We start from the raw sequence: 26,641 nt of genomic DNA, 5'->3' as shown, positions 1-26,641 counted from the left end.
CACTGATGTGAGCTTCTTCCTCACAGGGAAACAGCTCCCAGCCCCTGGACAGATCTGTCCGCGGCTCCGCGGCCACAAGGGTAATTACTGCGGGGGCTCCCGGGGACACCGCGGGCAGCCGGGACCGTGCGGCACGGCGGAGAAGCGGAGACACCAGGGAGAGCCAGGAGGTGCGGGGCAGAGGGGAAGCGGAGAGCCGGGAGGTGCGGGGCAGAGGGAAGCGGGGACACCGCGAAGAGCCGGGAGGTGCGGGGCAGGGAGAAGCGGGGACGCCGCGGAGCGCGGGACGGGCAGGTGGCGGCCACCCGGTGGCGCTGCGGGCCTGTCCCAGCGGGAAGCCAGCCGCGTGCCCGCGGTGAGCCAGCCTTCCTCCCTCTGGAATCCATCCCTGCGAACTCTGCCATTCCGGGTTCCTCCTCCAGCTCTGTTCACCTTCACTCGGAAACATTGGGAGAGATGGATCGCACTCCGTGCCGCGGCGTTTTGCTGTGGTTGCGCTGCAGTTGGACGGCTCGTCCGATAAGGATTTATTTCTAGCAGTGGCAGAGTTTGGAGCTTGGGGAAATGGGACGAGTTTTGGTAACGCCTGTCAAGGGTGCCAGAGTTTTTACTCTGGCTTTTTTGAGTATCATTTGAGATGGGAAATTAGGTTTTTCTCAGTGGAATTCAGCAATTCAGCTGTGTGATTTCACTGACTTTATGATTAAAAGAGTAGTGCATATATTTAATGTCCCACAAGCTAAAAATAATTTCTGTTCTGCAGTTATAAATGTTGGCGAAATTTCAGCTTGTTCAAAATGAGCAGCAAAGCTCTGTCTCCAGTGGGACAAGGGGCTGACTGACAGAATCGCAAAAGGTAAAAACATCCATCAATGATCAATTCCCAGTCCCTGTGACTTCTCAGATGGGCTGCCATGATGATGGCTTCTTTTGTTGTTACACGATTTGTTTTTTGGTAAAATTTTTTGGCAAAAAATTCCGAATCTGCACTCCCCATTTTCTACTTACCTAAATATCTTTGAGTACAGACCAAGATGAGAACTGTGAGTTGCATTCTGTCAGTATCTCTAAAAGATAAGTTTTATTTAAAGATAAAACTATATGTAGAAATTAATTCTTTCAGTGTACCCAATGCTGAAAAGCAATATGTCCCAAGGAGGGAGATCAGCTACTGACCACCCCTACACATTTAGAAATGTATCTTCCAGCTGTGTCTGGCAAATTTGTGGAGACACTTCAATGTTATTACAGATGTTCTTTGATCCAGAAGGAATAAAGATAGTTGATTTTAAATCTTTATTGAACAGCTAACAAAGTAAAATAATTTGTATTCAAAATAGTGCAAGGTACACAATAACGTAAAATAAATTTAAATGAGAAAGAGTTTTGTGCTGTAACAACTGAACATGTAAAATGGGATATCAAGGCTTTGTGCTGGCAGTGTAACCCATTCAAGACACTTAAACTATCTTCAGACCATTGGCTTAATTTTTGGAAAAAGGTAATTTTACCTAATATTTAGTCGATATTGTAGCCTTTTCTGCCTCTGTGTGTTTGTAGCTTATATGTGATCCCAGGAAAAGACACTCGTGGACATGAGTGAGTAGGGGTTAGCTTGGGCAAAGTAGTAACAAACAGTGGGGCTTGGACAAGCACCACAGGGATTTTGCCGATAATTGCCCATGAATGTGGGCTCAAGTGCATTAATTCCTCCAAGTGAAAAGGTCAGGAGAAGGCTATGACCACAGAGTAAATTCCACACAGCAGTCTTCCAGTGAAGGTGCCCTTGAGGACACTTCTTTGGGTTTGGACATGCTGATCTCCAGATGTCCCATCCAATCCTAACAATTCTGATTCTGTGATTCCTTGCTGCCACCACTAACATACACTTTCCAGTCTCATTCCCAAAGACAGATTTGTCCAGAAAGATGTTGCCATCTACAATGAGGCCTGAAAAAATGTCCTTGCAAAGAACAAACCCCGAGAATGCTCTTCTGGGTTTTGTGTGGCCATAGTGGAGAGGATGAGGGATAGAATAATCTCCACTTGGAAAGTTTTAAGGACATTGAGAGCAGGCAACCATAGGTGGTGATTATGGCAAGCTTTTACAAGGATTCTGTTGTTAAACCTCTTTGAAAGCCTCTGGGGCTGTAACTCATAATTTCAGTTAAGATAGGTCTCTCCTGAGCTTCCAGTTTGGATGCTATATTTAGGGTACTGGTGCTACACTGGCTATTCAGAGCTGTCCCAGGTTGTGTGATTGGATTGTTTGGGCATTGCTTTGGAAGTACAGATGCAGGGAGTGTGGCTCAACAAGCACTCAGCAGAAAAAGATAATTTGCAAAGTTTCTATAACAGCTGTTGCCCTTAATTTATTCTACATTCATCTTTGATATATTGCTTTTCAGGATGTGATTGGAAAGTAAGCTGGGAAGGCAGAAGCAGATTGTACTTCCTACGTTGAGAAACATGGATAGACTCATCCTATGCACACCTGACAGGTATTGTTAAATCTGAGACCATACTCACGAGCGTGTGTGCCCTCTCAGCAGAAGCAGCATGGGGACAAGAAGAGCTTATTATCTACAGTAACTGATTGATTTCTCTTTTCTTTTTCAGAGGATAGAGGCTGGGGAAACAGCTGATTGTGAGTTTATCTGGAATTAACAGAACTGTCTTTAGAGGAAGAGGGCTCAGAACATGTTCTGGCAAAGGAAAAGGGAGAGAAAAAGACTTAAATTCTTAGAGTGTGTGGATACATTTGGTTAGAAGATGAACATGAGAAGTCTGAGAAACAGACATGGCACTACTTCATGGAAAAATTAGAGGCAAGTAAGTCTGGCTCTGAAAAATGTAAAAGTCAGGTTCTTTGTAATGTTGGACTCTGTTAAATGCTCTAAACCATGGAGGAAGCTGTAACTATGTTTCAGATCATCACCTTTTAAAAGGTGAAGGTTGTTGTACAAGTAGGTCAAACATTACTAGTAGTACATGGAGTAGTTTTATACAGCACTAGTTTAGAATTCAGTTAGTAGCTTTGCTCTGGTCACACTTAGTGGGCTTTATTTTAATACTGAGGGGGAAGGATTCCATTGCTCTTATTCATGTTGAGTTGCAGTCACTGGAACTAATTGTTGAATAAGGTATGCTCAGCATGAGGATGGGTGATGGAATCTAGCCCAGATGGAAATATATTTTGGACTCCTGCTGTATTAGAGAGCAGCAATCTCTAGGCAAATCTAGCATGATTCTAAAAGTGCTTTGAGCAATCACAGGCAAATCTAGCATGATTCTAAAAGTGCTTTGAGCCATTCTGTGGCACATGGCAGTATTTTTATAGATGAATACAGAGGTTGTTTTAAAAGTGCTTGTGTTCCCCATCCCCACCCCAAAGTTGAACCACATTCACAGAAAAGACTGGGAAAACATCTGCATTGAAATTTTCTGTCCCATGTTACAACACCAACAGAAGGTGGGCTTTGCAGAAATTGCTACTTAACTGTATCTGTATCAGAATTTACTAAAAATGTTTCATTGTGAAGTGCTTTAGAGTAATGCATTTTTCTGGCATTTATTTTCACTCTGTCATACTCTTCCATCATGCACAACTTTCTCAGATGCAGAAAAATACTGGCCCAGTTTTGTATACATATGCAAAATCTCTTGGAGAATAATACCAGCATGCCTGGGTGGTGAATTGAGGAATACACTGGAGATACAGACATGGAAGTGAATTTATTTTCAAGCAAAACAGGAGTACCAGCTAAAGTATTACACGAAAGTGTGAGGCCATCTTCCAATGAATCAAACCCCAACTGCATAAAAGATGTATATAATGACAAAAAATCCCCAAGTGCAGGCAGCTGATCTAGCCAGTTGCTCTTCCTGGGTGACCTTGGGAGCCAGGGGACAGAATGAGGCACTCTGGTAGGGGACTAATGAGAGGAATTTGGACACCTCTGCACTTGAACCAAGCTGGCTAACACTGCCCTAATTAAAAGGCAAAACTAATGAGTGGCCATTCTCTCTGAAGCAATTCTAGTAAAGCGTGCTGTTTTTTCACTAGGATCTCATGCCCCTGTTTGGGACCAAACAGGGAATATAAGAAGTAGCAGGAGTGCCACAGTAATACCTTTAGTGAGCTAGCTGAGATAGGGCTCTGTATTAGAATTAAAGCAATCATCCTATGTTAAGTCTGGACAAGGAGCTACTCTCTTTGGTGACACTTGCAAAATATGCCTTAGAACCTCTAAAGTTCCCATCTAATGAGAACTCCTAATTTCTCTCTCATCTGCTTTCTGAGGATGAGAAAAGCCAACTAGGCAATAACTACAAAGAAATCAGCACATTTTCTTATTCCCACTGTTGAGGAAATGTTTGCATGCTTCATCCTGAAGTATACCACTAGAAACAGCTGATCAGTAAATGCATTAGTCTACTTATTTAAATGGCTACTATGATAGAAATAAGACAAAAAACCCATTGTTTTTGAATGAGTCTTTTTAAAAAGTTCATTATTTTACCATACCTGTTAGTAATTTAAAATACTGAATAGTATAATATTCAGTAATATAAAACTAAATATTTATATATTCAGTAATATAAAACTAAATATTTGGATATTCTGCCATGTAAAAGTTTCCTTGCACTAAAGGTGCAGTGATTTCTCTTTTACTTGTTTTAATAAAATTTATATATATCTTCTTAAAATAATTTGCACTAACTGATCCTATTAATCATTTAAGAGAAAGAAAAATCTTAAGAACTTTTGGCTTCTAGGAAGAATTGCATAGATAAATGTGACAATCTAGCTGGCGACCTTGCTATCATTTAAAGCAAATAGTGGTACGGGCTAGATTTTGAGCTGTGACTCTGCACAGGATGAGGGGATGGGGTGGAAAGCAGGAGGAGGGACAGAGCATTGTGTCTCCAGAGTTTTGGTCCCATCTCCACCCTTGGAACAGGTTTGCCCAAGGAGCTGCCCTGTAGCTGCAGCAGCCTGAGCATTAAAGGCCCTCCCTGCCCTGCTTCACCTTTGCTGCTGTGCCATCGTTACACTGTGGCAGCATGGTGGTGCAGTGTATGGTCGCATATATCGGCCCTATGCCATTTCTGTGCTGGGAGCATTCTCTCTGGGGTCTCTTCAGACCTTCTGCAGCTCCTGTGCGCTGCTGGAGAGGCGGGCAGGGGCTGCAGTGATCACTGGACTCAGGCTCTATGCTGGTCCTGAACTCTTTCTGCAGCCGGTCCATAAAGTAATCCCCAAGACTATTTCTGCCATCCTGGGAACAGTCAAGCCTGCGAGCATTGGTCAGCAGATCTCCCATCAGCTTGATCTTCTGGATTTTGGGCCCAATAAATTGTTTCTTGATAGTGCTGGCACTATGAGGGTCTGCATTTTCAACACTCAGGGCATAAAGCTCTTCAAAATATCGTAGCATAGTTTTCCATTGTACCATTGCTAGTTCCAGGGCTTTCATCAGACCGACTGCATAATCACAGTTTGGTTTCTGAAAACAAAGACATAATTGTATTTACTCAAAAGAACAGCTCATGTGTCTGTATTCATCAATGGATTCCTGCAACTTAACCTGGTGCTCTATAAAAGTTGTACTAGGATTTTGCAACAATTGCTTCCACTTTGGTACATCTATTGTTTTTTGCATGCTTTAAACTCAAGTGGCAGAATCCAAGCACTTCTTCAAGGAACAGAGTTACACAGCAGCAGCTATGCCTGAAGAGGGTTCTTACACCAGGAAATCTAATCACAGAATGGTTGGGGTTGGAAGGGACCTTAAAATCATCTTGTCCCAACCCTTTGCCATATTCCACTAGACCAGGCTGCTCAAAGGCCCATCCAACCTGGCCTTGAACACTCCCAGGAATGGGGCATTCTCTACTACTTTGGGCAAATTTTTCTGGTGTGTTACCACCCTCACAGTGAAGAGGGACTTCCTAATATCTAGCCTAAATATCTGCCCTCTTTCAGTTAAAAACTGTTATCCCTCATCTTAACACTGAGAGAGTCCTTCTTCCTCTTTCCTGTAGGCCCCCTTTAAGTACTGGAAGTCCTAAGCTCATCCTTGATGCAAACTGAGTGTTAAAAAAGATTTTAACAATAGTCTTTTTACTTTCTACAGCTTAACTGCTATGATGGACAAAAGAGGAGCATTCTGCATTAACTAATTTGGTAGAAGAGAAGCAGCCTCTTGGTCTTAAACAAATGAGGTGGGTTATTTTTTTCCTGAAAACATTTGAGTTATTCCTTTGTACCTTTGCAAGCCCAAGTTAGATCTTAGTTCAAATTCTGTTATGAGCTCTAATTTAGGAAATTAATTACTGCCCCAAGCTGGATGTTTCTCCTTCCTTACCACTCTTTTTAAGTGCTAGTCATGTCTAAGCTTCCACTTAGGTTCAGTGTGAAGGAGATAAGTGGGCTGTTTCAGCACAATTTAAGGGGTCATAATCCATTACAGCATACTGGAAACAGCAGTGTCCAGCTGAGTAAAAGGAAAGGGGAAAACTGTTCATATTCTTTTGGGCTGGAAAGCAACCCCATAGAGTTAGGACAGTATGTGTGACAGTTTCTAGGCATCACAATCAAGAACAAAACCATGTACACAAGTATGCCAAATAAATTATAACTGGAAATCTAATAATGGGTGAATGCAGAGATCTGAATTACCAACATTATAATTCACTAAGTTAAATGGATCATAGCTGCTTGAAAATTTGTTGACTACTACCCACCTGGATGGTTTTAGAGCAGTAATGGCCTCCTCTTTCCTGCTGATACTTCATCAGTGCTTCTGCAGCTTCTCTCTCTTCCAGAGCTTGATGCAGGAAGAACTTTGAAATATTTGGTAGAGCCACATGTGACTGATCAAAATATTCACCCTAAGGACACAAAACAAGAGTGTTAAGATCTGCCAGATATGGGACTCACCTGCAGCAGAATGTGGCTTTAACAGAACATGGGAGATCCTTCCAATGGAAGGTATTTTGTTTACAAAGCACAATCACTTTGGAGACCTTGATCTGACTTCTACAATAAATGAAGTGAGTAGTTAGAGTATGAAGTGAAAAATCTATACTTCTACTAGAACTCCTTCTATCCTTTAATATTGGTCAGGCAACTGTAGTAATGATGTTGCTCTTGCAGTAGCAGTTAAGAGATCTTCAGAATATTTTATTTATGAGTGGTTAGCATGTGTCTGTTTTGTAACTGTGTTCTGGGGAGGGGTTTTGTTTTGTTTTTTAAACATACTGCCAGAATGGGGAACATAAAATTTATCCCTGCAGGCCTGCATTCCAGTCAAAAGTTAGCTTTCAAAGGTATGAGAAAGATGAGGCAAATACAAGCACAACTTTAGATCTGTTTCTCAGTTTTATTATGGACAATGGTATTCCAAAATAATGGATACTGCCACTGAACTATACACCTTCAATATAATATATAACTCAGGCCTGGGAAGGCATCTCAGGAAGAACATAAATCTGTTGGAGTGAGTCCAGAGGAGGGAAACAAAGTAATCAGAGGGATGGAGCACCTCTCTTGTGAGGAAAGGATGAGAGAATTGGGTTTGTTCAGCCTGGAAAAGAGAAAGCTCTGGTGACCTAATTGTGTCCTTATGGTACCTGAAGGGAGACTACAAGAAAGATGGAGAGGGAATTTTTATAAGAGCATGCAGTGACGGGACAAGGGGAAATGGTTTAAAACTGAAAGAGCAGGTTTGCATTAGGTATTTGGAAAAAACTCTTTACTGTGAGGATGGTAAAACACCAGAACAGGTTGCCAAGAGCCCAGGCTCTGAGCAGGCTGGTCTTGGGAAAGGTGTCCCTGCACATGGCAGGGGGTTTGCAACTTGATGATCTTTAAGGTTCTTTCCAACCTAGGCCATTCTTTAATTTCAGAAATATTACAACCATAAATCCTCTGCTGGCCTTGTTCTGTATGGGAAAGCAACAACTTAAATCACTGCCATATTTAACCATGCTAACAGACATAATAGCTCTTATTTTTAGAATATTTTATCCATGGTATGGGTGTCTCATAAAGAGAAGTATTACAGGGAGGTAGCAAAGAAGAGCCAGCAGGTTACACTGGTTGGAACACTGGTTCTGCACAGCCCTGATAGTGAGGAGAATGAGAGGCAGCAGCTGGGACTATGCCAAGCACCAAACTGAGGGAGCTACAGCATCCTGATCTGCTGATGCCCTGATCTGCTGGTGCCCTGGTGTGCAGCACAGCACAGCTTCTGTCCCTTGGGCATGGGTGTGCAGCACAGCACAGCTTCTGTCCCTTGGGCATGGGTGTGCAGCACAGCACAGCTTCTGTCCCTTGGACATGCTCTGCACCACAGTACACATAACTGCACATCGAGCTGTTGGCTTACAGCCTGCCTAGGAGGGGCAAGCAACAAGTGTGTGCATTTCCTAAGTTCTGCTTCTGATTGTCTTCTCTGCTTTCCTCTACTACCCTGCTGAAATAGGAAATACTTTCATTTCACCTACGTTCAGAAAGAAAATGAAGACATGTTAGACACACAAGTTTATGTTTTCCTTTTATATTTTCAGGGCCTTCTTGGGATAACCTAAACCTGTGACACATACAGACGCATGCAACCATAAACCATTGAGGAGAAAGCACATACTGGAATGTTTTATTAAGAACATTCATTGCTTTATTTGCAGAAACCTTTTCCTCAAGTCACTCATTCCTGTTTCTGTTGACAGCACAGCCAAGATTGAGTGTTTTATAAGCAGTTCCTCAGTGAAAGTGTGAAGCACAACCTGAAGTGAAGCTCAAGTTAACACATCTGCTTAACTTTTAAGGTAAATCTTTTGTGTCAGTAATTCACTATTTAGGACGTTCACATTTCTAGGTTTGATTTATCCACAGTCAATTTCTGAGCTTTCTCCATCACATCCAGCTGCCAATCACTACAACTTTTTTCTTACATAGGTTTAACAGGTTTTACTGTATACTTAAATTTTCATTGAACTTATACTTGATACCAGACTCAATTGAAAGATCTTGGGGATATACTGAATATAGTTTGTGTTGCTTCCCCGTGGATGCTTGCCATCAGAAGTTACGGCATTGATAATTTTGACTTTTTAATTTTAATGTCTCTGTTAAGTTATATGTTTGCATTAACACTTGATATGTAGCCAGATATAATTCTTGCATGAATTTGTCATGGTATCAGTGATACCTTTTATGATTTCATGTCCAAAGTTCATTCCTGTGGAGCAAGAAACCTAAGCCATCCACGATGTTCACAGACTATAGTTAACCACACACAACTATTCACAAAAGTTTGGGAGAAAACCCACTCAAATATACTCCAAAGCTGTTAGCATCCCCTGTTCCTGTCCCTTCTCCCCGGGCAAAAGGCCCTCTGTGAATTACCCAAAACACAGGCGCGCTCGTTAGTTTCACAGCCCGCGCGTTACGGACCCTCCTCGTTGTTCCGTGGCCGTGCGGGCGCAGCGGCCGCGGCGCGGCTTTGGCAGCAGCGCTGCCGCCGGCGGGCCGGGCAGCCCGGAGAGCCTCCAAACCCCCTGGGCCAGGACACAGGCACCGCTGTGCCGTCCCTGCCCGACTCTAAACCCTCCTCAGCCGGGCTCCGCACCTGCTCTCCCCTCGGCCGGTGGGAGAGGGGCACACGCAGCCCGCCGTGCCTCCCGCGGCCGTGCGCGGCCCGCCGCCTTACCAGCGCCTGCAGGCAGTAGTGCAGCTCCAGCTGCGCGCCGGTGAGGCCGCAGAGCGCCTCCTCCACGGCGGGCGGGAAGCCGTGGCGGACGCGGCTGCCGGGCAGCGGGCGGTGCGCGGGGCAGGCGGGCAGCGTCACCCGCGGCCGCTTGGAGCGCGGCTCGGCCATGGCCGGCGCCGCCATGGGGCCGCCGCTGTGCCGCCGCCGTGCCGCCTGATATAGCCGGGCACCTGGGACACACCTTGCGCGCCGCCGCCCGCCCGCCCAGGGAAGAGGAGGAGGAGAGAGGACGTGGGTGTGCCGATGCGGGGGGGCCGGCGGGGACTGCCGTGTGTGCAAGGGCCCTGGGCAGGCGCGCCGGGAGCGCAGACAGCTCCGAACAGCACGGAGAACCCGCGGGTGCCGGCAAACAGCGTGAACAGTGAATCACTGACATAAAACATTTACCTTAACAGTTAAGCAGATGTGTTAACTTGGCCTCTGCTTGAAGTCGTGCCGCACACTTGTGCTGAAGAAGTGGTTTTAAAACATTGAATCTTGACTAAGACTGACTTGAGGAAAAGTCTTCTTTATTAAGAATGTTCTTAATAAAACATTCCAGTATGTACTTTCTCTTCAGTGGTTTATGATTACACATGTACATGTGTCACAGGTTTGGGATATCCCAAGATGGTCCTACAAACATAAAAGGAAAACATAAACTTGTGTGTTTGATATGTCTTCATTTTCTTTCCAAACAGAGCAACACAACTGAAGTGAAAGTATTTCCTATTTAAGCAGGATAATAGAAGAAAGCAGGGAAGACAATCAGAAGCAGAACTTAGGAAATGCACACACTTGTTGCTTGCCCCTCCTAGGCAGGCTGTAAGCCAACAGCTCGATGTGCAGTTATGTGTACTGTGGTGCAGAGCATGTCCAAGGGACAGAAGCTGTGCTGTGCTGCACACCCATGCCCAAGGGACAGAAGCTGTGCTGTGTTGCACACACATGTCCAAGGGACAGAAGCTGTGCTGTGCTGCACACCCATGTCCAAGGGACAGAAGCTGTGCTGTGCTGCACACTTATGTCCAAGGGACAGAAGCTGTGCTGTGCTGCACACCCATGCCCAAGGGACAGAAGCTGTGCTGTGTTGCACACACATGTCCAAGGGACAGAAGCTGTGCTGTGCTGCACACACATGGTCAGGGCACCAACAGATCTAGGATGTTGTAGCTCCCTCAGTTTGGTTCTTGGCAAAGTCCCAGCTGCTGCCTCTCATTCTCTTTGACATCAGAGCTGTGCAGAGACAGTGTAACCTGCTGGCTCTCCTTTGCTTCCTGTCTCTAATACATTGTCTATATGGGGTAGAAAAACCATGGATAAAACTCTTCTAATGTAAGACCTGAGCCCTTTTCCAGGCAGTCACATTCAGTAGTACCTCTGGTTCCAGCAGCAGCATCTGAGAGTGTGACCAGGCTGGGCCGAGGCTGGAGTGGCTGGTGAGAACATCTATGCAGAGGCAATTCTGAGGAGGGAGTGAGCTCTGAAAAGTCCTGGGAATTTAGCAATGTGTTTATATGTCTTGGCTACAGGGTAAATTCTTTAGGTTTTTTGGTTTAGTGCTAAAAATGTTGGTGCTGAACTGGTGCTACCTATCTTCAGTATTTTAGTTACCAGTAACCCTCAGCTTGTACGGTAACTTCAATACATGTTACTGATTTTTTCAACTGTTTTTCCACATGGATGGAGCTTGGCATTTCTTGAACATTTCTTTACCTTTAATAGATTCTGACCAGTGAAGAGGAAATATGAGTAATCTCAACACCCTTCAAAATCAATAATTTTCTCTTCGGTGACTTTGTTTAGTAAGCTCAATGTTATGTGCTCTTTTGTGGAATATTTTTGTAGCAAACCACTCCCCCACCAGCCCAGGATGCTAAGGGCAGAATAATTTTTCATTACTTGTTTTAATTGTTATTGGATCTGACTGCCTAGAGCCCAGCATGCATCATCTGACAGTAGTCATGTAGAGATATGAGAACATTGCTCATGAGAAACTTAAATAATCCTTGTTCACTGCCTCCATCTCATATGATATTCAGTCCTCTTTGTTTGCTGTAATTATCCTATTCATCCATTTTTTTTAGTTCTGATTCTTTGTGTTTTAATTAAATTAGAAGTTTCGCTCAAAAAAATCAAACAGCATTGAAGCATTTGGGTAAAATTTCATGTGAGTAATAACTGTAATGTTTGCAAGCCTAAAATAAGTACCCAAAGTCATTAAATGAGCAATGTATGACCTTATTCTGAAGTTCTCAGTAGGCATCCTTTTCTTCACTATAGCACTAGGGACTTTTGCTGGAAGCATGTGCCTCTATCAGCTACCTTTTAGCTCCTTCCATTCCAGGTGTCCTTGTTTTGGCCTGTAAAGTAGTTGACCTGTAAAGTAGTTGCTAGTGTTTTATAATTCCAGAATAATCCCTTAATTCCCTCAGAGGAGGAGGAAGAGGAGCAAGTGTGGTGCCTCTATGTGTGCATTGACATCTCAACCTAAATCAGTACTTTATGGCCTCCTTTCTTTAAATAACTTGAAGTGTGAAATAACAATAACAAGCAAGTTAGCCAGTGTCCCCATGGAAAAGTTCGTAGTTGTATTTAGTTAATTGGGCATTTATTATGATAATTTCTGAGCATATCATCTAATAGAGGTTTGTCTCTGTGTTAATGGGCTTTGGAACCTTAGAAAACAATATTTAGTTATCCCATTTCAGTGATGGACAGCTAAGAGACAAGGGCAGTTCTAAAGGCCATCTGTGGTGCATGGAACTGATCTGAAAACTGACTGTAAAATTCTTTATACTCCATGTGTTCATTTTATAAGAACACCATTCAGTTTATTTTGCTTTGTACTTCACAGAACTAAAGGAAATACACACCATTTGCATGGTTATCAATTGTATTATGGAAAAATTCCATGACAAAGTAATATAGGCATTCTTGCTACATAGCATGAGGTATGCTATTTGTATCTGGACTAGGGAAGGTATCATCTGCTCCAAAAGCTTGTGACCTCAGGAAATGCAGCATTCCAGGGAGCTGGCACTTTGTTCAGTTTCTTAGTTATGACTTTTCAGCACACAATCACAGAATAGTCTGATTGGAAGGGACCTACAAGGATCATCAAAGGGTTGATTACAGGCATGTGCCTTGATGAAAGGTATCTTTTCATTTTTATGATTTGGCATGATTTTGGTGCAACATATTTTAAAGTGTGTTGAAAGTATATGGCAGACGGGGAAGCCAAAACACCCCAGTGTGGTATACAGAACTACAATTAAAATTCCATCAATATAAGCTCTCTTACACATAAATCTATACCTTCTCTGCTCCTCCCCACTCCTTTTCCTATTTTTCTTTGGCAGAGTGCAGTAGAAATGATTGTTTGTGTCAGTGGGCTTTGCAAACATTTAGTTGTATCTGGCCATTTTCTACCCTAAATCTCTCATTTAAAGCTAGATTCTTTTGGCTGCACTTTGTGATCTGGAGTTGGTACTGTTTATTCTTTCACCACAGGTAGTAAGAGTTGTGGCTGTTGCTTCTCTCCAGCTACCATCTGTTTGCTTCTTTCTAGCTGTGATGGGTTTTACATGTGTTTTGCAAATCGTCTGTCTAATGCTGCCAGAGTTTTCTCTCATTCAGTGCCTATCAATAGCCATGATGAAAACAGAGGGCTGTGTGAGGAAAAAGTAAAAAACAAATAAATGTACAATATGTATGCTTGTGAATTGGCCTACTTCATTCATCATTTTGTTTTGTAATTAGGTGAAACCAAAGCTCTCTGGCAGGAAATTAGGAATGATTCATATGAACACCCATGAATTCATGATTGCTTTTATTGGACTTGAAGTCCCTTAACCATTTTTCTTACAATTTTTTAGTCTCAACAGGTGCTTCATCTCACTACTTTTTTCTCTTTTTTACTTCATTTATCCACGGAGGAAGAGCCAGCAAGATTTCTGAGTTGTTTTGTTGCCTTTTTGCACTGTATGACTCATAAAGCTAAAAAAGAAGCCTGAAATTTGGGTTGGTACTACTTAAGTAAGCATAGCAAAATAACCTCTTTTAACTGACTTTTACTGAAAGTGGTCATCAGCAAAACATTAGATGGCCCTGGAGAGGCAGCAGTGCTGTGACCAGGCTGCAGCATGGACATTCTGGAAAATATTTTTTGTCTCTTTGTCACTGACAAGTGGGAAGCACCAGTTTGCTATGGTGCTCTGAAATCAGCATGTTTTAGTGATACAAGAGAGGGATTGCTCAAAAACAAAGCCTAGTCTCTTTGAAGCCAATCTCTTGTTGCTGTCAAACAGAACAGACAGAAGCCTGTATTTTGGGTTTATAAGTACTGAAAATTACTATGCTGTGCCAGATCTGCGTATTTTGCATATATTCAGTTTAATAAAATGAGGTACCATAATGAAATTCTGTTTGAAAAATACTTGGATTAACTTTTTTAATTTTGGAAATAATTTTTAAATGCCTTTCTTTTGGCACTCACCTCAAGTACTCCAAACCTTAGTTTTCATTTGCTTTCCTTTTCTAGAGTCCCAAAAATTCCTTCCTGTCATTGAGATTTTTGTGTTTGCCAAACATCCATTATTGCAGTGTTTGAAGTCAGATGAGGTGTTTGAGGATGTTCTCATCACTGGAACCAGCCAAGTCTTTGCCTTGAGTTTTTTCAAACCTTGCTTCAGTAGCTCGATAAAGTTGCAACATTTTTCATTCTGTTGTCACTTTTATCTCAGACACTTTGTTTCCATAGGCTTGCCAGGCACAAGTCTGCATGGCTCAGATGTTGAGATGTTGGCTCATTGCCTCTCTTCCTCGGCAATTAAGTTCTTCCTCGAGGAACTTTCCAAATGCTGGATAACATAAAACATTGTCATATGTATAGAATTCTTTGAAACTTCAGTGATTGAAATCTGTCCTTCAAACAGAATGTGCCCACAGCTGACAGGCAGATCTCTGCTGTGTCTAAAGCTAACATAGGAGACAAGTTTGTAAGAGTTTCTGAAATGCAAGCAAAGCTTATCTTAAACCTTGTGTCACAGAATGCATATAGGAGGGTTTTCTAACCCAGGCTATTTTTTTCTCTGCAGTATTTAAGTTATATTATATGTAGTTAATGCTTGCTTCTACCATGGGACCCTTCCAGGAGCAGAATTTGGAGATGGACAGCCTCTGTTGCTTCTCATTTGGGAGCTGCTCTGGGGCTTTGGTGTACAGGGCACATCCTGCCTGAGTACCACCAGCCCTCACCCTCCTGCTGGTCTCCAGGTGCCTCTCCTTTCTTCTCTTTCTGCCTGGGAGCTCTCTCCCACTGCTGCACAGCCACAGTGCTCAGACAGCCTCATCCTCTCCCTTTCCTCCACTCTCCCTTCCCTGGACCTGGGGGAAAATTCTGTTCTAAGAGGACTGCAGTCAAGCCTGGAAGATGTAAGTGCATCTCAAGTGCATTGACAGACTCTTGCTGTGACTGTTGTTGTGCCCCAGCCCAGTTAGCCTTGTTAGCATCATCTTTCCCATAGCATCTCAAGCCCAGCTGCACGTGGCTGTGTTTGTGTGACTGCCTACATGCAGGTCAAACTGGGCTGTGCCCACTGGCTAACTCATGTCTAGAAGCTGTGTGTCCCTATTTTCTCTTGAGCACCTACCACTCTCTCTGCAATTTTGGGCATTGATAAGTCACCTACACTGAGTTGTTCACCATTGCCTTTTCTCCTCGTATTCACAGCATCATTTCCTGTCCTGACTCAGCTTACCAGCTCACCATGTCTGTAGGAGCCCAGACTCTGGCAGCACTGAGGAAGGCCATGGCTGGGGCTGGGCAGAGGCAGCAGGGAGAGCTGGAGCCCAGGAGCAGTCAGTGCTCCCAGCCTGGTGGCTGCAGAGGACTGGCAGCCTGGCTAAGGGAGCTCCAGCCTGGCTAAGGGAGCTCCAGCCTGGCCAGCAGCATTGGCTCTTCCATCTCCATTTCTGCTCTCATAAATACACTTGAGTTTTAACTGGACTATTCATTTCAAGGGCTACTGGCTGATACTACCCCTTTGGTTTTTCTAAAGAGGCTGTGCTTAGGAATAAGTTTCTATAAATTGGCAGGGTTCTTCTGCCTCTGAGATTCTGCAATTGTTATTTCAGGTCACATTTCTAAAAAACATAGGCCAGCAAACGTAAGGCTCATCCATGTAATCTGTCTATAGCATATCATAAGTTCAGTCAGTAATTGCAGGTGGAAGGCACAGGGCCTCAGCACTGGAGCATATTTAAGGGGATTCTGAGGAATTTCTGAAAACATGAGGCTTCCCCCAGGCAATCTGTTGCATAAGGGAGTTGTGCAATGCCAAACTGCCTAAAGTCTGTCATAATTTGTCTGCTTTGTGTACTTGCCTTTCTAGTCTAACTTCCTTTCCACAGCTGTGGGTTAGAATTTGTACTTACTCTTGGGTAAATGAGAAAATAAGACTTGACACATTGAAAAAGGCAGAGCCTTTTTTTTGTGTGTGTGCAGCCTGTGCCACCTGAAATCAGTGACCAGGTAATGCCTTCCAGGCAGTGTGAAGTTCAGGAGGTGCACCCAGTGCTCCAGGTGGCCCTTGAGGGGACACCAGGCCTCTTTGAGATCTGCATGAGCAGGTGCACTTTGTACATACTCAGAATATCTGGGCAAGAAGAAGTAAACTGTGGGCAAGGGATAAAGGTCCAGAAACCATTTATTGTCTTGCTGCTGTATGCTACTGATAATCAATGTTCATAGGGTCCCTGCTAGTACCAGGAGCACCTTATTCTGAAGTACAGGGACTCCTGGGAGTTAAACTGGTTTGACTGATGCCGTTTGCTACTTGGCTTTAGAGGGAAGAAATTAAAGCCACAGTTGTGGTAAGAGGAGTGTCAAATGTTTGTAGGTGAAGAGGAAATGATTCTAAATGTTTTTGGCTTTTGTAATCACCAAAAAATAACGAATCATAATTTTTTTTAAAAGAATCCTTTCAAAGTCTTGGTGAAACTGCTTGAGAAAAAAAGAGATTTGAAATTTTAATGTGAACATTCATCGGCAATATATTTGTTTTAAATTTTGAAATAAGATGGAACCTGTGATGGTGAATCAGGCAAAGCAGAAGTGGATAATTTCACTCAAACATCATGGACCTTAAAGGCAATGCTAAACTCCAATGAAGTAATTTCTCTTCTAGTTCAGTCACAAATGGCCCTTTATTGCTGCTTTTTGGTCAAAGCATCTCTTTTAGACCATCTTCATTATCTTAGTGTTGGGATTTTCCTGGGGTATGTCTTTGCCTATCATCTTCTGCCTAATTCCATTTTAATGGCTTTAAATGCATTTTTAAACCTTACTATGATAGGTAGTATCATAGATTGTAGTAAGTTTGTGGCAGTATGTCCCAGACAAAGTCTTCTCTGCCAATCTGCAAGGATCAAACAATTTGGTTTTTTTCAATTTCAGTGTCTTTTTGCAGAGCATTTGTTGAATTTTGAATTGAACATTCTCCTGATTTCACTGGAATTAAAAGGTAGAACTCAGAGTATGTTTGGCTCCTGTCACTTAAAGCAGTCAGCATCATTAACTGGTAATCTTGGTAAGTTCATTATTCTGATCTTTAGCACACAGTGGCATTATCCACAGTGATGCAGTGAAATGCTTCACTTTTTGATTTTTAAACCACTCCAGTTGCTATCACCTTTTTTTTTGTTGTTGTTTTTGTTTTTTTTTAAAGAATTTAGAATTTACTGGGCTGAGTATTTACAAATTTCACAGAACATTTTGTTCTCTGATTTAAATCCTGCATACCAAGTGCCTGCCTGGGGCAAAGACAAAAAAAAAAAGTTAGCTTTGATACTCTAAAACTGGTCGAATAAATCCTGTGCAGCTGGCCTGCGTGAAATGTGCGCAGTGACAGCAAGCGGCAGCGAGGATTCAGAGGGATAGGGAGAGCTCTGTGCTGTCAGATGTTGCAGTGTTTTATTGCTTTGCCTGGGAATGGCAGGAATGTGTAGGTATCTCTACTGCTCAGTATAAGGGTGCAGAGTGGTTCCCTCAGGCATGTACGTGGACCAAACTGCTGCACAAGTGTGCAAGGTTGCCTTCTGCGTGTGCTTGTACATGTTCTGGTGTTTTCCAACTTTGGAACTGTGGTTAAAGCCTTAAAGAGAATGTGTGTGTGAGTCTGCAGCAGCTGAGAATACATTTCCAGCACTGGAGGTTCCCATGTGGTTTTCTGTCTGTCCCATCCTTGGTGAGGAATTGTCTGACCTGTACTGTTGTGTTCATCAGGGGAAATTCTTGGAGACTTGTTTAAATGTTCAAGCCAATGCAATGCAGGTTACACTTGTCTGTACTTGTGGGTGAGATGTCAGGGACTGTTATGGATTGGAGAGTGTTTTTTCTGCCTGTGCTGTTGTCATTACCAACTGTGTCTCATCCCTTTGCTTCTCTTTGTAATATAACCCAGCTGAGACCTGGTCCAAGAGAAAAGTGGCTTAAATCTGAATCTTGAAAAGTCAAGAATTAAAAGATGCATAGCTCAGGAAAATAAATTTTGGGATACAAAATTATGACAGCTGTGGCTGCAACTTGCAGCAAGGTCATGTTTTCCTCTGATAGTGCATAAACAAGAATTTGGAAATCCTGCTTTTACTTGTGTGGTGTGAGCAGAGTGCTTTTAACCATGCTCTGCAGTGCCATATCTGTGAATTCAGCTCCATTCTCAGGCTCCAGAGAGCTTCCAGGTTCTCCAGAAAGAAGCACAAGAGTAACTGCAATGATTGAGATCAGATTTACAGAACTGGCCTCTGGAGCTCAGAATATTAGGGCTCAGAAAAGAAGGAAACATAGAGGCTTTCATTAGTTCAGGTGTTTATCAGAACACTGAGAGGGACTTTAAAAAGAGATTTATATGTATTGGGTGGTAAATAAATTTCCAGCAAAATGAAAATGAGGTAAGAATAAAACTTGCCTTGGAGACAGTTTGGCCAATAGTTTCTGACAGGTTTGCTTGTTTGTTTGTTTGTTTGTTTTCTCTTCCTGCATAATTTGTTTGGATCCTACATTGAAATTATGCTCTGTCCTACAGGGACCCCTGGTTTGAACAAGTGCATGACAATTCTTAGGATGCCTGTGCTGAAAGTCTTCTCTTAGTGGACCTTGATGGGGTTTGGCTTCATTTGCTCCAGAATGGATTGCCCTTGTTGCTGTTGCTGCAGGCTTATGATCTGGACCCAGCCCCAGGACTCGAGCAGGACTGAAGGACACATGGTAAGATTGTGTTACCTGTGCACAGGAGGATGGTGAAATCTGGGATATGTAGCTTGTGACTTTCAGCTGTCTGGTCTGAAGCAAGGGACAGGAAGTTTCTGTATTGATGGAAGAGCAATGGAGGGCAAGGAGAGGAGGTGAAAAATCCTTAGGAAAACTGAAAACAGAAGAGAAGCAGCACTGAGAGTGAGCCAAAGCTTTTGGTTGTGTATGTGAGCATTACTCATATAACTTCAAGAGGGTACATGCTTTAACTGAGCATGTACCAGCTGAGGACTTGGCCCATAATGTCCTTTATAAAGCTCTGATTCCTCCCCAAATAGTTTTTCCCTTCCTCTTCAAAGGGCACCTGTTGTTGGTGGAGTTGGTGATGATACTGGATTAGTGCACATGCAGTCAGCCTGCTTGGCCTCGGCCCTTTGGACCCAAAATGAACTCCAGCTGCTGCTGCCCAGAGCAGGTGCTTCATCCAGCCTGAGCAGCTGTTTGAATGCACACTGTCATGGCCAAGAGGAGGGGGAGGTCCCTGGAGGACCCAGAGGAACGACTGATCAGCAACAAGCAAGGAACAGGGGAGTGTGCCATGGAGACTTGGGTTTTATACCCAGCAGACAAAAATTGTTCTAGCATTTCCTTGTGGAAATAGGGAACAGTGGCTGTCACTCTGCATCCACAGAGCTTACCCAGTACCATGATAGATAATAGTTCCCAAAAAGAGGCTGAGGGACCACTAAAGACCAGCAGGGCTGGTTGTAGTCACTGGTTTAAAGCTCCAGTAGGGGCCCAGCAAAAGTGAGATTGGGCATAGAACAGCACACAGGCTAATGGCCTGCTACCTGTGAGAGCCTGGGCTTCACACTCACTCTGCTAGAGGAAGGGAAACAAAAGCAGAGATAATCTGGGGTGTGAAGCAGCTACAGGGAACAGTGCCAGAAAATAGAGGCAGAGAGGATGACCTGGGGGTATATAGAGATGTGATGGCCAGGAGTTTGAGGTCAGAGTTTGAGCACGGGGCACAGATAGTTTGTGTCAGAGATAAAGCAGCAGCATGATTAGAGTGACAGGGACAGGACAAGGATGCAGGTTTTTTGGAGTAAAGGAATCCCAACCTTCGAAGAGATCAGGGCAGCTTTGGGTAAGGTTAACCCAGACCTACAGAAGAGGTAGTGGGGAGTACCTTGCAGAGCAGGGAATCTCACAGGATAAGCTGTTCAAAGTAATTTCCTTCACTGGCGTCACAAACAGCCCTTTCCAAATCCCTTACAGCATTCCTTCAATTTATTCCCCTTCAACTCTTGTCACTGACCTAGCAGTGGTTCCCATGCAGTCCTGCACTCTCAGATTATTCCCATGCTGTTAGCAACAGTGCTCCTGGCCTCCCTTTCCAGGAGCATGCACTCTCTGGTTGTGTCTGCATATGTCACTCTTGGCATTAACACCAAGTTTAACGTGACTCCTCAAGTCCCATCCTCTTACCTGTATTCATTGAAGTTACCAGAGTCCTTCCACTTCCTCTGATAGGCTCACTTTGTGTCCTGTCCTGTGGGTGATTTTTGTCATATCCCATTGGCCACACTTTTCATTCAGATATTTTCATTGATTGCTCAACCAGGTTTCCACTGAACCTCCATAAGGAGGGGTAAATGCTAAGCAAGGATACTTCCTTGTACAGCTGTAAAAGGATTATTCAGGCCAGATTTCATTACAGCATAGCCTAAGAGTAGGAGAAAACATAAATATCAGAGGCCTCTCTTTGTCAGGAAATGGGATTTCCGCAGGTGCTCGGTTGTAAATGCTTTGCATGCTTCTAAGGCTTGGCACATGGCATCGCTGAATCCTGATTCAGGATGCAAGAATGTCTCATGACCCCTGCCATGAAAACTGGTGTCTGGCCATGTTTGGAAATCAGCCGTCGATGATGACAGTAGATGAGTATGGGTGAAATGAGCAACTTGGCTTCCACACTAAGGGAGACTTGTTAAACATCATAAATACAGATGTCTAATTCATATTTTGAATAATGAATATTATGAACTTTTCTGTAGCAAGTGGTAAGAAGCTGGATCATCTTTCTTCATCTGCTCACTGCCTTCACAGAATTTGCAAGTGTGACAAAGTATTTCATCCCTTTACAGGATTAGGTAAGATTGGTAACCATTAATTCATGGGTACAGTTGCACAGAAATAGTCTAAATAGCCAAATATATTGATTTAAAGTTACGTATGTGGTGGCAGGGAAGCTGTTTCCATTTTGGTTTATTTGTTTCGTGGGTTGGTAAGGTTATGCAGCTGACTTTGGTTGTTTATTCTTTTGGATGAAAATCTGCAGCTGTACAGGCCTGTACAATTTCTGCCCCAACGTAGCTCTTCCATCAGGTATTCCTGCTGTTTGGTTTGCTTCTACATGAAAATTAAGGAATTGGACAAATAGTACCAGAAACTCTACATGAATGAAATTCTCAAGGCTGTTAAGGAAAGAGATGTGTTAGGAGTAGGGTGTTTCTGTGTTCTGTTCTTACATCCCTTGAACATCCACTGTTACATGTGGAAAGAAACACAACTGTTAGCAGTGTGTGGTGTAGCTCTGTGCCAGGGGAGCTGTCCTCTGATGCTCCTGTGGATGTACCAGCAATAGTTCTGTGCTGTCTCCTTACCTGTCTGATAGCATGGCTGGCTGATACCCACACCCCTGATCACCTGGCAGCTGCTCCCCTGCCTGCTTCCTCTGCACTTCTCTTCCTCAGCTTCCTTGAGCTTAAGATGAATGAAAGTGCAGCTTTTCAAATCTTGGTGAAGTGAGTTCTTGCTAAAAACCAAACCAAATGCCACTTTCAGAGTGGGCCTTTATTTAAGTGTGGCAGCACATTTAATTTGGTATTCCAGAGGTTTTTAACAACGTACATGTAGCTAGGAATTTTTTGAAGCATCTGTCTTTTGCTGGTTAAGATGTTGTTAGGTACCAAGGATTTAAACCATCCTAAAGGATGTGTGGTAATGCCCAGTGTCCTGTCTGATGAGGAAAATTGGAGTGAAACAGTTTGGGTGTGGTAGATCATAATTTACCGACTGCTGGATTAAGACTAAAGAAGTAAAGAGCTTGTTAGCAGGCCTCCACATTTAGGGGATCTGGAGAGCAAAGAGGTTTACTTTATATGAGGCCCATGTTATGCTGTGCAGGAATTCCCAGTTCAGGGTCAAAAACACTGAGAGTGCCCTTTCACCAGAGAGCCGACAATGAGCTTGCTGCCAGTAGGAAAAACAGCCTTTAAGTGGTGAGTGAACAGGGTGTCAGCAATGGACCTGGAGAGAGGGGCAGCACACAGTCAGAGCCAGTGACATTCTTCACACCTGCTGTGGGGCATAACAGTAGCTGGCTGCCTCAGCCCGTGGCACTACAAGCAGAGCATTGTGCTGTGACACAGCCTGGACAGCGATTGAATTACACACCGATTAGGTCTTCGCCTTCTCCCTGTCACTGTGGACAATGGAGAATCACAGAAGTGGACATGAGAGCTTTAGCAGGCCTTGTGCTCTCCAGCAGAGGAGGATTAGTTTGTAAATGGTAAATTGTGTTGGGGCCAAGAGTCGTAAAACTGAACTCTTGCCCTGCTGCTGCCTCAAAGGCACAGGCTCTGCAGAAAAGCCCTTTTCCTCCCTTCTGCTAAATCTGTGATCAGGGGAGGGGTGGGCATGTGGTGGAATCTGCTCCTCCTTTCCTCTGCCAAAGAAGGGAGAAGAAACTGGTACATTGGTACAAATTTTGCTCCTCACCATCTCTTACTATCTTTTCTAAGGAAGGGTGTGGGGTTAAATTAATCAGTCTTCTGCCATTTCCACAGGATGCGGATTTGCCTCTCCCCGAGGTGCTGCTGGCTGGGTCACTGCCTGCTGGAGGGTGTCTCTAAGACCTGACTTAACCTGAAGCATGCACTTCCTCAGGAGGTCTGCAGCAGGGCTGGAGGACTGCAAACACTGCATCCCTTCCGTCCTGGCAGCTGCTGCCACATGACTGCAGTGCCTGTGCTGTGCTCTCAGCTCCCTCCCCCTGAAATGTTCCTCCTGGTGGTTTGTAAGGAGCTGCCTTGGAGCAGGCTTTGCTTTTGGTAGCAGTATCCCTTGTTGCCATGTCATTCATGAAGATGACTTTATCCTTGCCTTTATTCAACTGGGACCAGCTGCTCTACCCACAGGCACCAAAAGTGGCAAATCTTCCATAACCTTTTTTAATTTTCAATTGAAACTCTACATCACGTGAACTTCTTGGGGTTTTTTTGAGAGGTAAAGACTTTTCTTTTTTCTTCTTTTTTTTTTTTTTAGAAACAACACCAAATAAAAACCCAAACACCACAGCCCAACAAACCCAAAACTAACAGAAAAAAATCAAAACCCACACACTGAATGCAAGTTGGAGAAACAACTGCATTGTGTGACTGATACAGTCCATGGGAGTACAAAACATTCCAGTCTGATCTTGCACATCCACTCCCTGTACCTATTAATAGCTTTTAGGCATGGCCATAGAGATGGAGATGGGCAAGAGTAGTTTGTCGTGCAGACATTTATCTGGGATCTATTTTCTAGAGCTGAAGATTTCAGTGTGATAAAGTGGACATTTTAAAGCATTGGGGGAGATAAGGGGGGATGTAACTGCCCTTAAACTGAGGTTGGATTAGGCAGTCTCACATCTTGGAGTCTGCCAGTAAATAGCAAAGTATATGAGCAATGGAAATATGTCCTTCTTAATCTGTGAAAAGAAAAGGACTGTTTTGAAAATCCATCAATCTTTCAAATCATCTTAAGGCATATTGATCCTGAATCATCACAGGGGAATTCAACAGGGGTGTTCTTATTAGTAAGCTAAAAATACAAATGTGGTTGAATACATGCAAAACTGTATCTTATTCCAGTTGTCTTTATTACTGCAATAAATGATACCAACTCTCTCTTCCTACAGACTTTATCTCATCTGTTTATAGTGCTGGCATTTATTTTGTTTTGAGCTGAGAAACAATGCATGCCTAAATACTGTAAGGTTGTAGAGGCTTTATGAACATACCATTTAAAAGGAATTGTTTCTGCTCTGCTTACTAGTTTGAACTGAGAAAAGATACTTGTATTTCATACTACTGAAAGAAATAGTAGACTTGCTGTAGTACAGCAGTTCTGATTAATCTGCTCATAAATGATCCATTCCAGATCCAGAAAACTCCCAAATCTCTCCCACCTATTTTCTCTAATAGGTGGCAGATCCTTAGTAGCTCTCAAAAATGCTCACAAGTCTGCAGGGCATGAAGGCTTTTCTTTGTTTTTTTTTGTTTTTTGTTTTTTGTTTTTTGTTTTTTTTAAGCTTGGTAAAAAAATATGAATGAGAAATTCAGCTGTTGTTCAACATAGTCAGTATTGATAACTGAGTTCATTTTCAAAACTGGAAAATAACAGCTATTCCAAATAGTCACTGTTGGTTTTACTGCTATGGAGTTTTTCAGAGGTAAGTTTTAAAACAAAAATGGAAAACCAGTCATTCACGAGTGCTGGTGCAGGAATGACAGAGGTTAATACCACTGACATCATGTTGGAACTGTACAGCATTTTGTTAATGGTTATTAATGCCCTGCTGCTGGGAGACAGACAGTGCCAGCTGCCACTGGTGTGGTGCCTCTGCGGGTGTGCTTGGGCCTCTGCTCAGGAAGGAGAGGGCCCTGAGGAAGGCTCAAATCTGCTCCCTCCACTGAAACAGGAGGACAGGAGAAGGCGCTTGCAGTGTCTTGCTCAGAACAGGATTTGGAGAGTGGAGCAGGAGCAGCAGACACCTATGGAGCCATGGAGCCACATCCAGGAGGTACTGAGGACTTCTGTTCAATTCAGGTCTCCAGGACTAAACTCAAGATACACATCCTTTGGAAGACAACAGCAACAGATTCAGATAAACATGCATGGAAATGATGCCAGTAAGCTTGGGGAAGAAGCCTAGGTTCATGTAAGAGAACTCAGAGTTTTGTATAGCAGGGGAAAGGAGACAGAAATGCTGTAGAGTGAAGGAGAAAAGCCCTTGAGAGGAAGGGAAAGGAACTTTGTAATGGCAGAATGATGATGGATATGGAACAATTAATTAGCTTTGACTACATCGTATTCATTGTACTTCTAGATTTGTGGGTTTAGCTGCCTCACTTAGGGCTGGCTATTACTTTGTGTAATACCTTTGAATTTCATCCACCATAAGGGAATGAAACAGATACAGAAAAGTGCAGTATGTCAGTGTAGCATATCAAATTGAGACAGGCATTTTTAGCAGTCTGTACTGAACAGAGGTTTAAGCCTGCATTAGATTATTCCATAAGTGTATTGTTGTTATGACAAACCTGAAATGAGCTAAAAGCATTTCAGTAGATCAAAAAAGGAAACTTTGATTTTCTTTCCCACAGCCTGGACCCAAAATGGGATTGCCAGCCAGTCTTACATGGCCTGGCTGTGTACTACACAATCACCCCCTGGTGAATGGGAGCAAAACACCTGGAGATGAGTTGTGAGTCCTGAGGGAGTAACTGGCTCACCAGGTCTCTCCAAATTGTTCAGCTTCTAGATCTCTTTAAATGCTGGTGCAGGGTAAGCTGAATAATTCACTGGGAATGTTTAAGCCAAGAAATGCCTGATGGCCCAAAGACATTTTGATGATGACTGCTATCTGATGTGCCACACAGACTGTTGTACTCTCTTTCATGCTATTAATTAAAAACTTGCATATCACTGCTTATGTCTTCTAAAAGGGAAAATGTGAGTTTGATCCCATGAACCTCAGGTTTGGGCACACAATTTAGTTTTAAACCCCATTAATTTTGCACACCAATTAATTATAAGAAATAAGTGGAAACACTCATGCAATATTGTACATGTATTCTCCAGTTATGCAGCCTAATATTCAAACACAATGATTTGTACAGACTTTATTTTCTCTGACTTTTACAAATACAGTTGCCCATATAAATAGTTTGCAGTCAGTTTCCCTCAGTGCAAAGTGTGAGCAGCAGGAGCAGCAAGTCAAGGGGAGCAGTTTTTCTCCTCTGCATGGCATTGCATCATCATTACTGCAGGTAAATTGTTTGTCTGGTTTTAAGGACTTTCTTTATTATTTTTTCTTTTAAAATTTTCTTTAGCCACTTAAAATGGTTCATGTTACTCTTTCCAGTAGCTCAGACTTCTATAATAACTTCAAAAAATTTGCAAGGAAAAAAAAATGTGTAACCAAACACACTGGCTATTTTGAAAAGCTTCAAATTGAAAGTAACATTGGAATTCTGTATTTTTTTCAAGAAAATATACTCTTACTCATTAACTTCTAATCTTTGATTGTTATTTCACTTTGTTGGTAGATAATATTTAGAAGAATTTTGAATGGCTGGGGCTCAAGCTTGACTTTTCATTTGCATTTCAAACTGGAGCAAATCAAACAAACCAGAATGAAGCGTGAATAAGATTCTACTCATGCCAATCAGTGCAGGATAGCCTTTGCAATCTAATGTATTTCTAGGCTTTGCCTCTTGAAATTTTTCTTCTGGGAATGAGAAAAGAGGAGAATTTGTCTATAATTTACAGTTAACAGAGTCTATAATTAATAATT

General features: G+C 43.0%; 1 protein-coding gene and 2 long non-coding RNA genes across 5 annotated transcripts; 2 read left to right on the top strand and 1 right to left on the bottom strand.

Annotated features, from left to right (window-relative positions):
* The first annotated feature begins 33 nt into the window (after nucleotides 1-33).
* Nucleotides 34-15,167, top strand: LOC128936798 (uncharacterized). Of its 3 annotated transcripts, none has more exons than XR_008483004.1 (8): nucleotides 34-170; nucleotides 764-856; nucleotides 2,409-2,501; nucleotides 2,620-2,832; nucleotides 6,141-6,228; nucleotides 6,832-7,059; nucleotides 13,211-13,271; nucleotides 14,914-15,167. It is a non-coding gene; the product is annotated as an uncharacterized LOC128936798 (long non-coding RNA). The 3 variants fall into 3 exon arrangements; XR_008483006.1 differs by having other exon boundaries at nucleotides 6,816-7,059; XR_008483005.1 differs by lacking the exon at nucleotides 13,211-13,271.
* Nucleotides 3,656-9,887, bottom strand: LOC128936796 (ferritin light chain-like). Its single transcript, XM_054276025.1, has 3 exons — nucleotides 9,720-9,887; nucleotides 6,751-6,897; nucleotides 3,656-5,510 (listed from the first exon to the last, which is right to left on the bottom strand). The coding sequence occupies exons 1-3, from the start codon at nucleotides 9,885-9,887 to the stop codon at nucleotides 5,007-5,009; spliced, it is 819 nt and encodes a 272-aa protein (XP_054132000.1). The 3' UTR covers nucleotides 3,656-5,006.
* A 2,056-nt stretch (nucleotides 15,168-17,223) lies between the features above and the next one.
* On the top strand, nucleotides 17,224-23,331 carry LOC128936799 (uncharacterized). Its single transcript, XR_008483007.1, has 3 exons — nucleotides 17,224-17,350; nucleotides 18,845-19,026; nucleotides 22,866-23,331. It is a non-coding gene; the product is annotated as an uncharacterized LOC128936799 (long non-coding RNA).
* The last annotated feature ends 3,310 nt before the right edge of the window (nucleotides 23,332-26,641 follow it).

Source organism: Melozone crissalis, unplaced genomic scaffold (genome assembly GCF_028551555.1).
Source record: "Melozone crissalis strain CALT ecotype California unplaced genomic scaffold, PUWL_Pcris_2 ptg000018l_1, whole genome shotgun sequence".
NCBI classification, from domain to species: domain Eukaryota; kingdom Metazoa; phylum Chordata; class Aves; order Passeriformes; family Passerellidae; genus Melozone; species Melozone crissalis.
The sequence above is the reverse complement of the archived record's forward strand: the minus strand, read 5'-3'. Positions and strand labels throughout refer to the sequence as shown.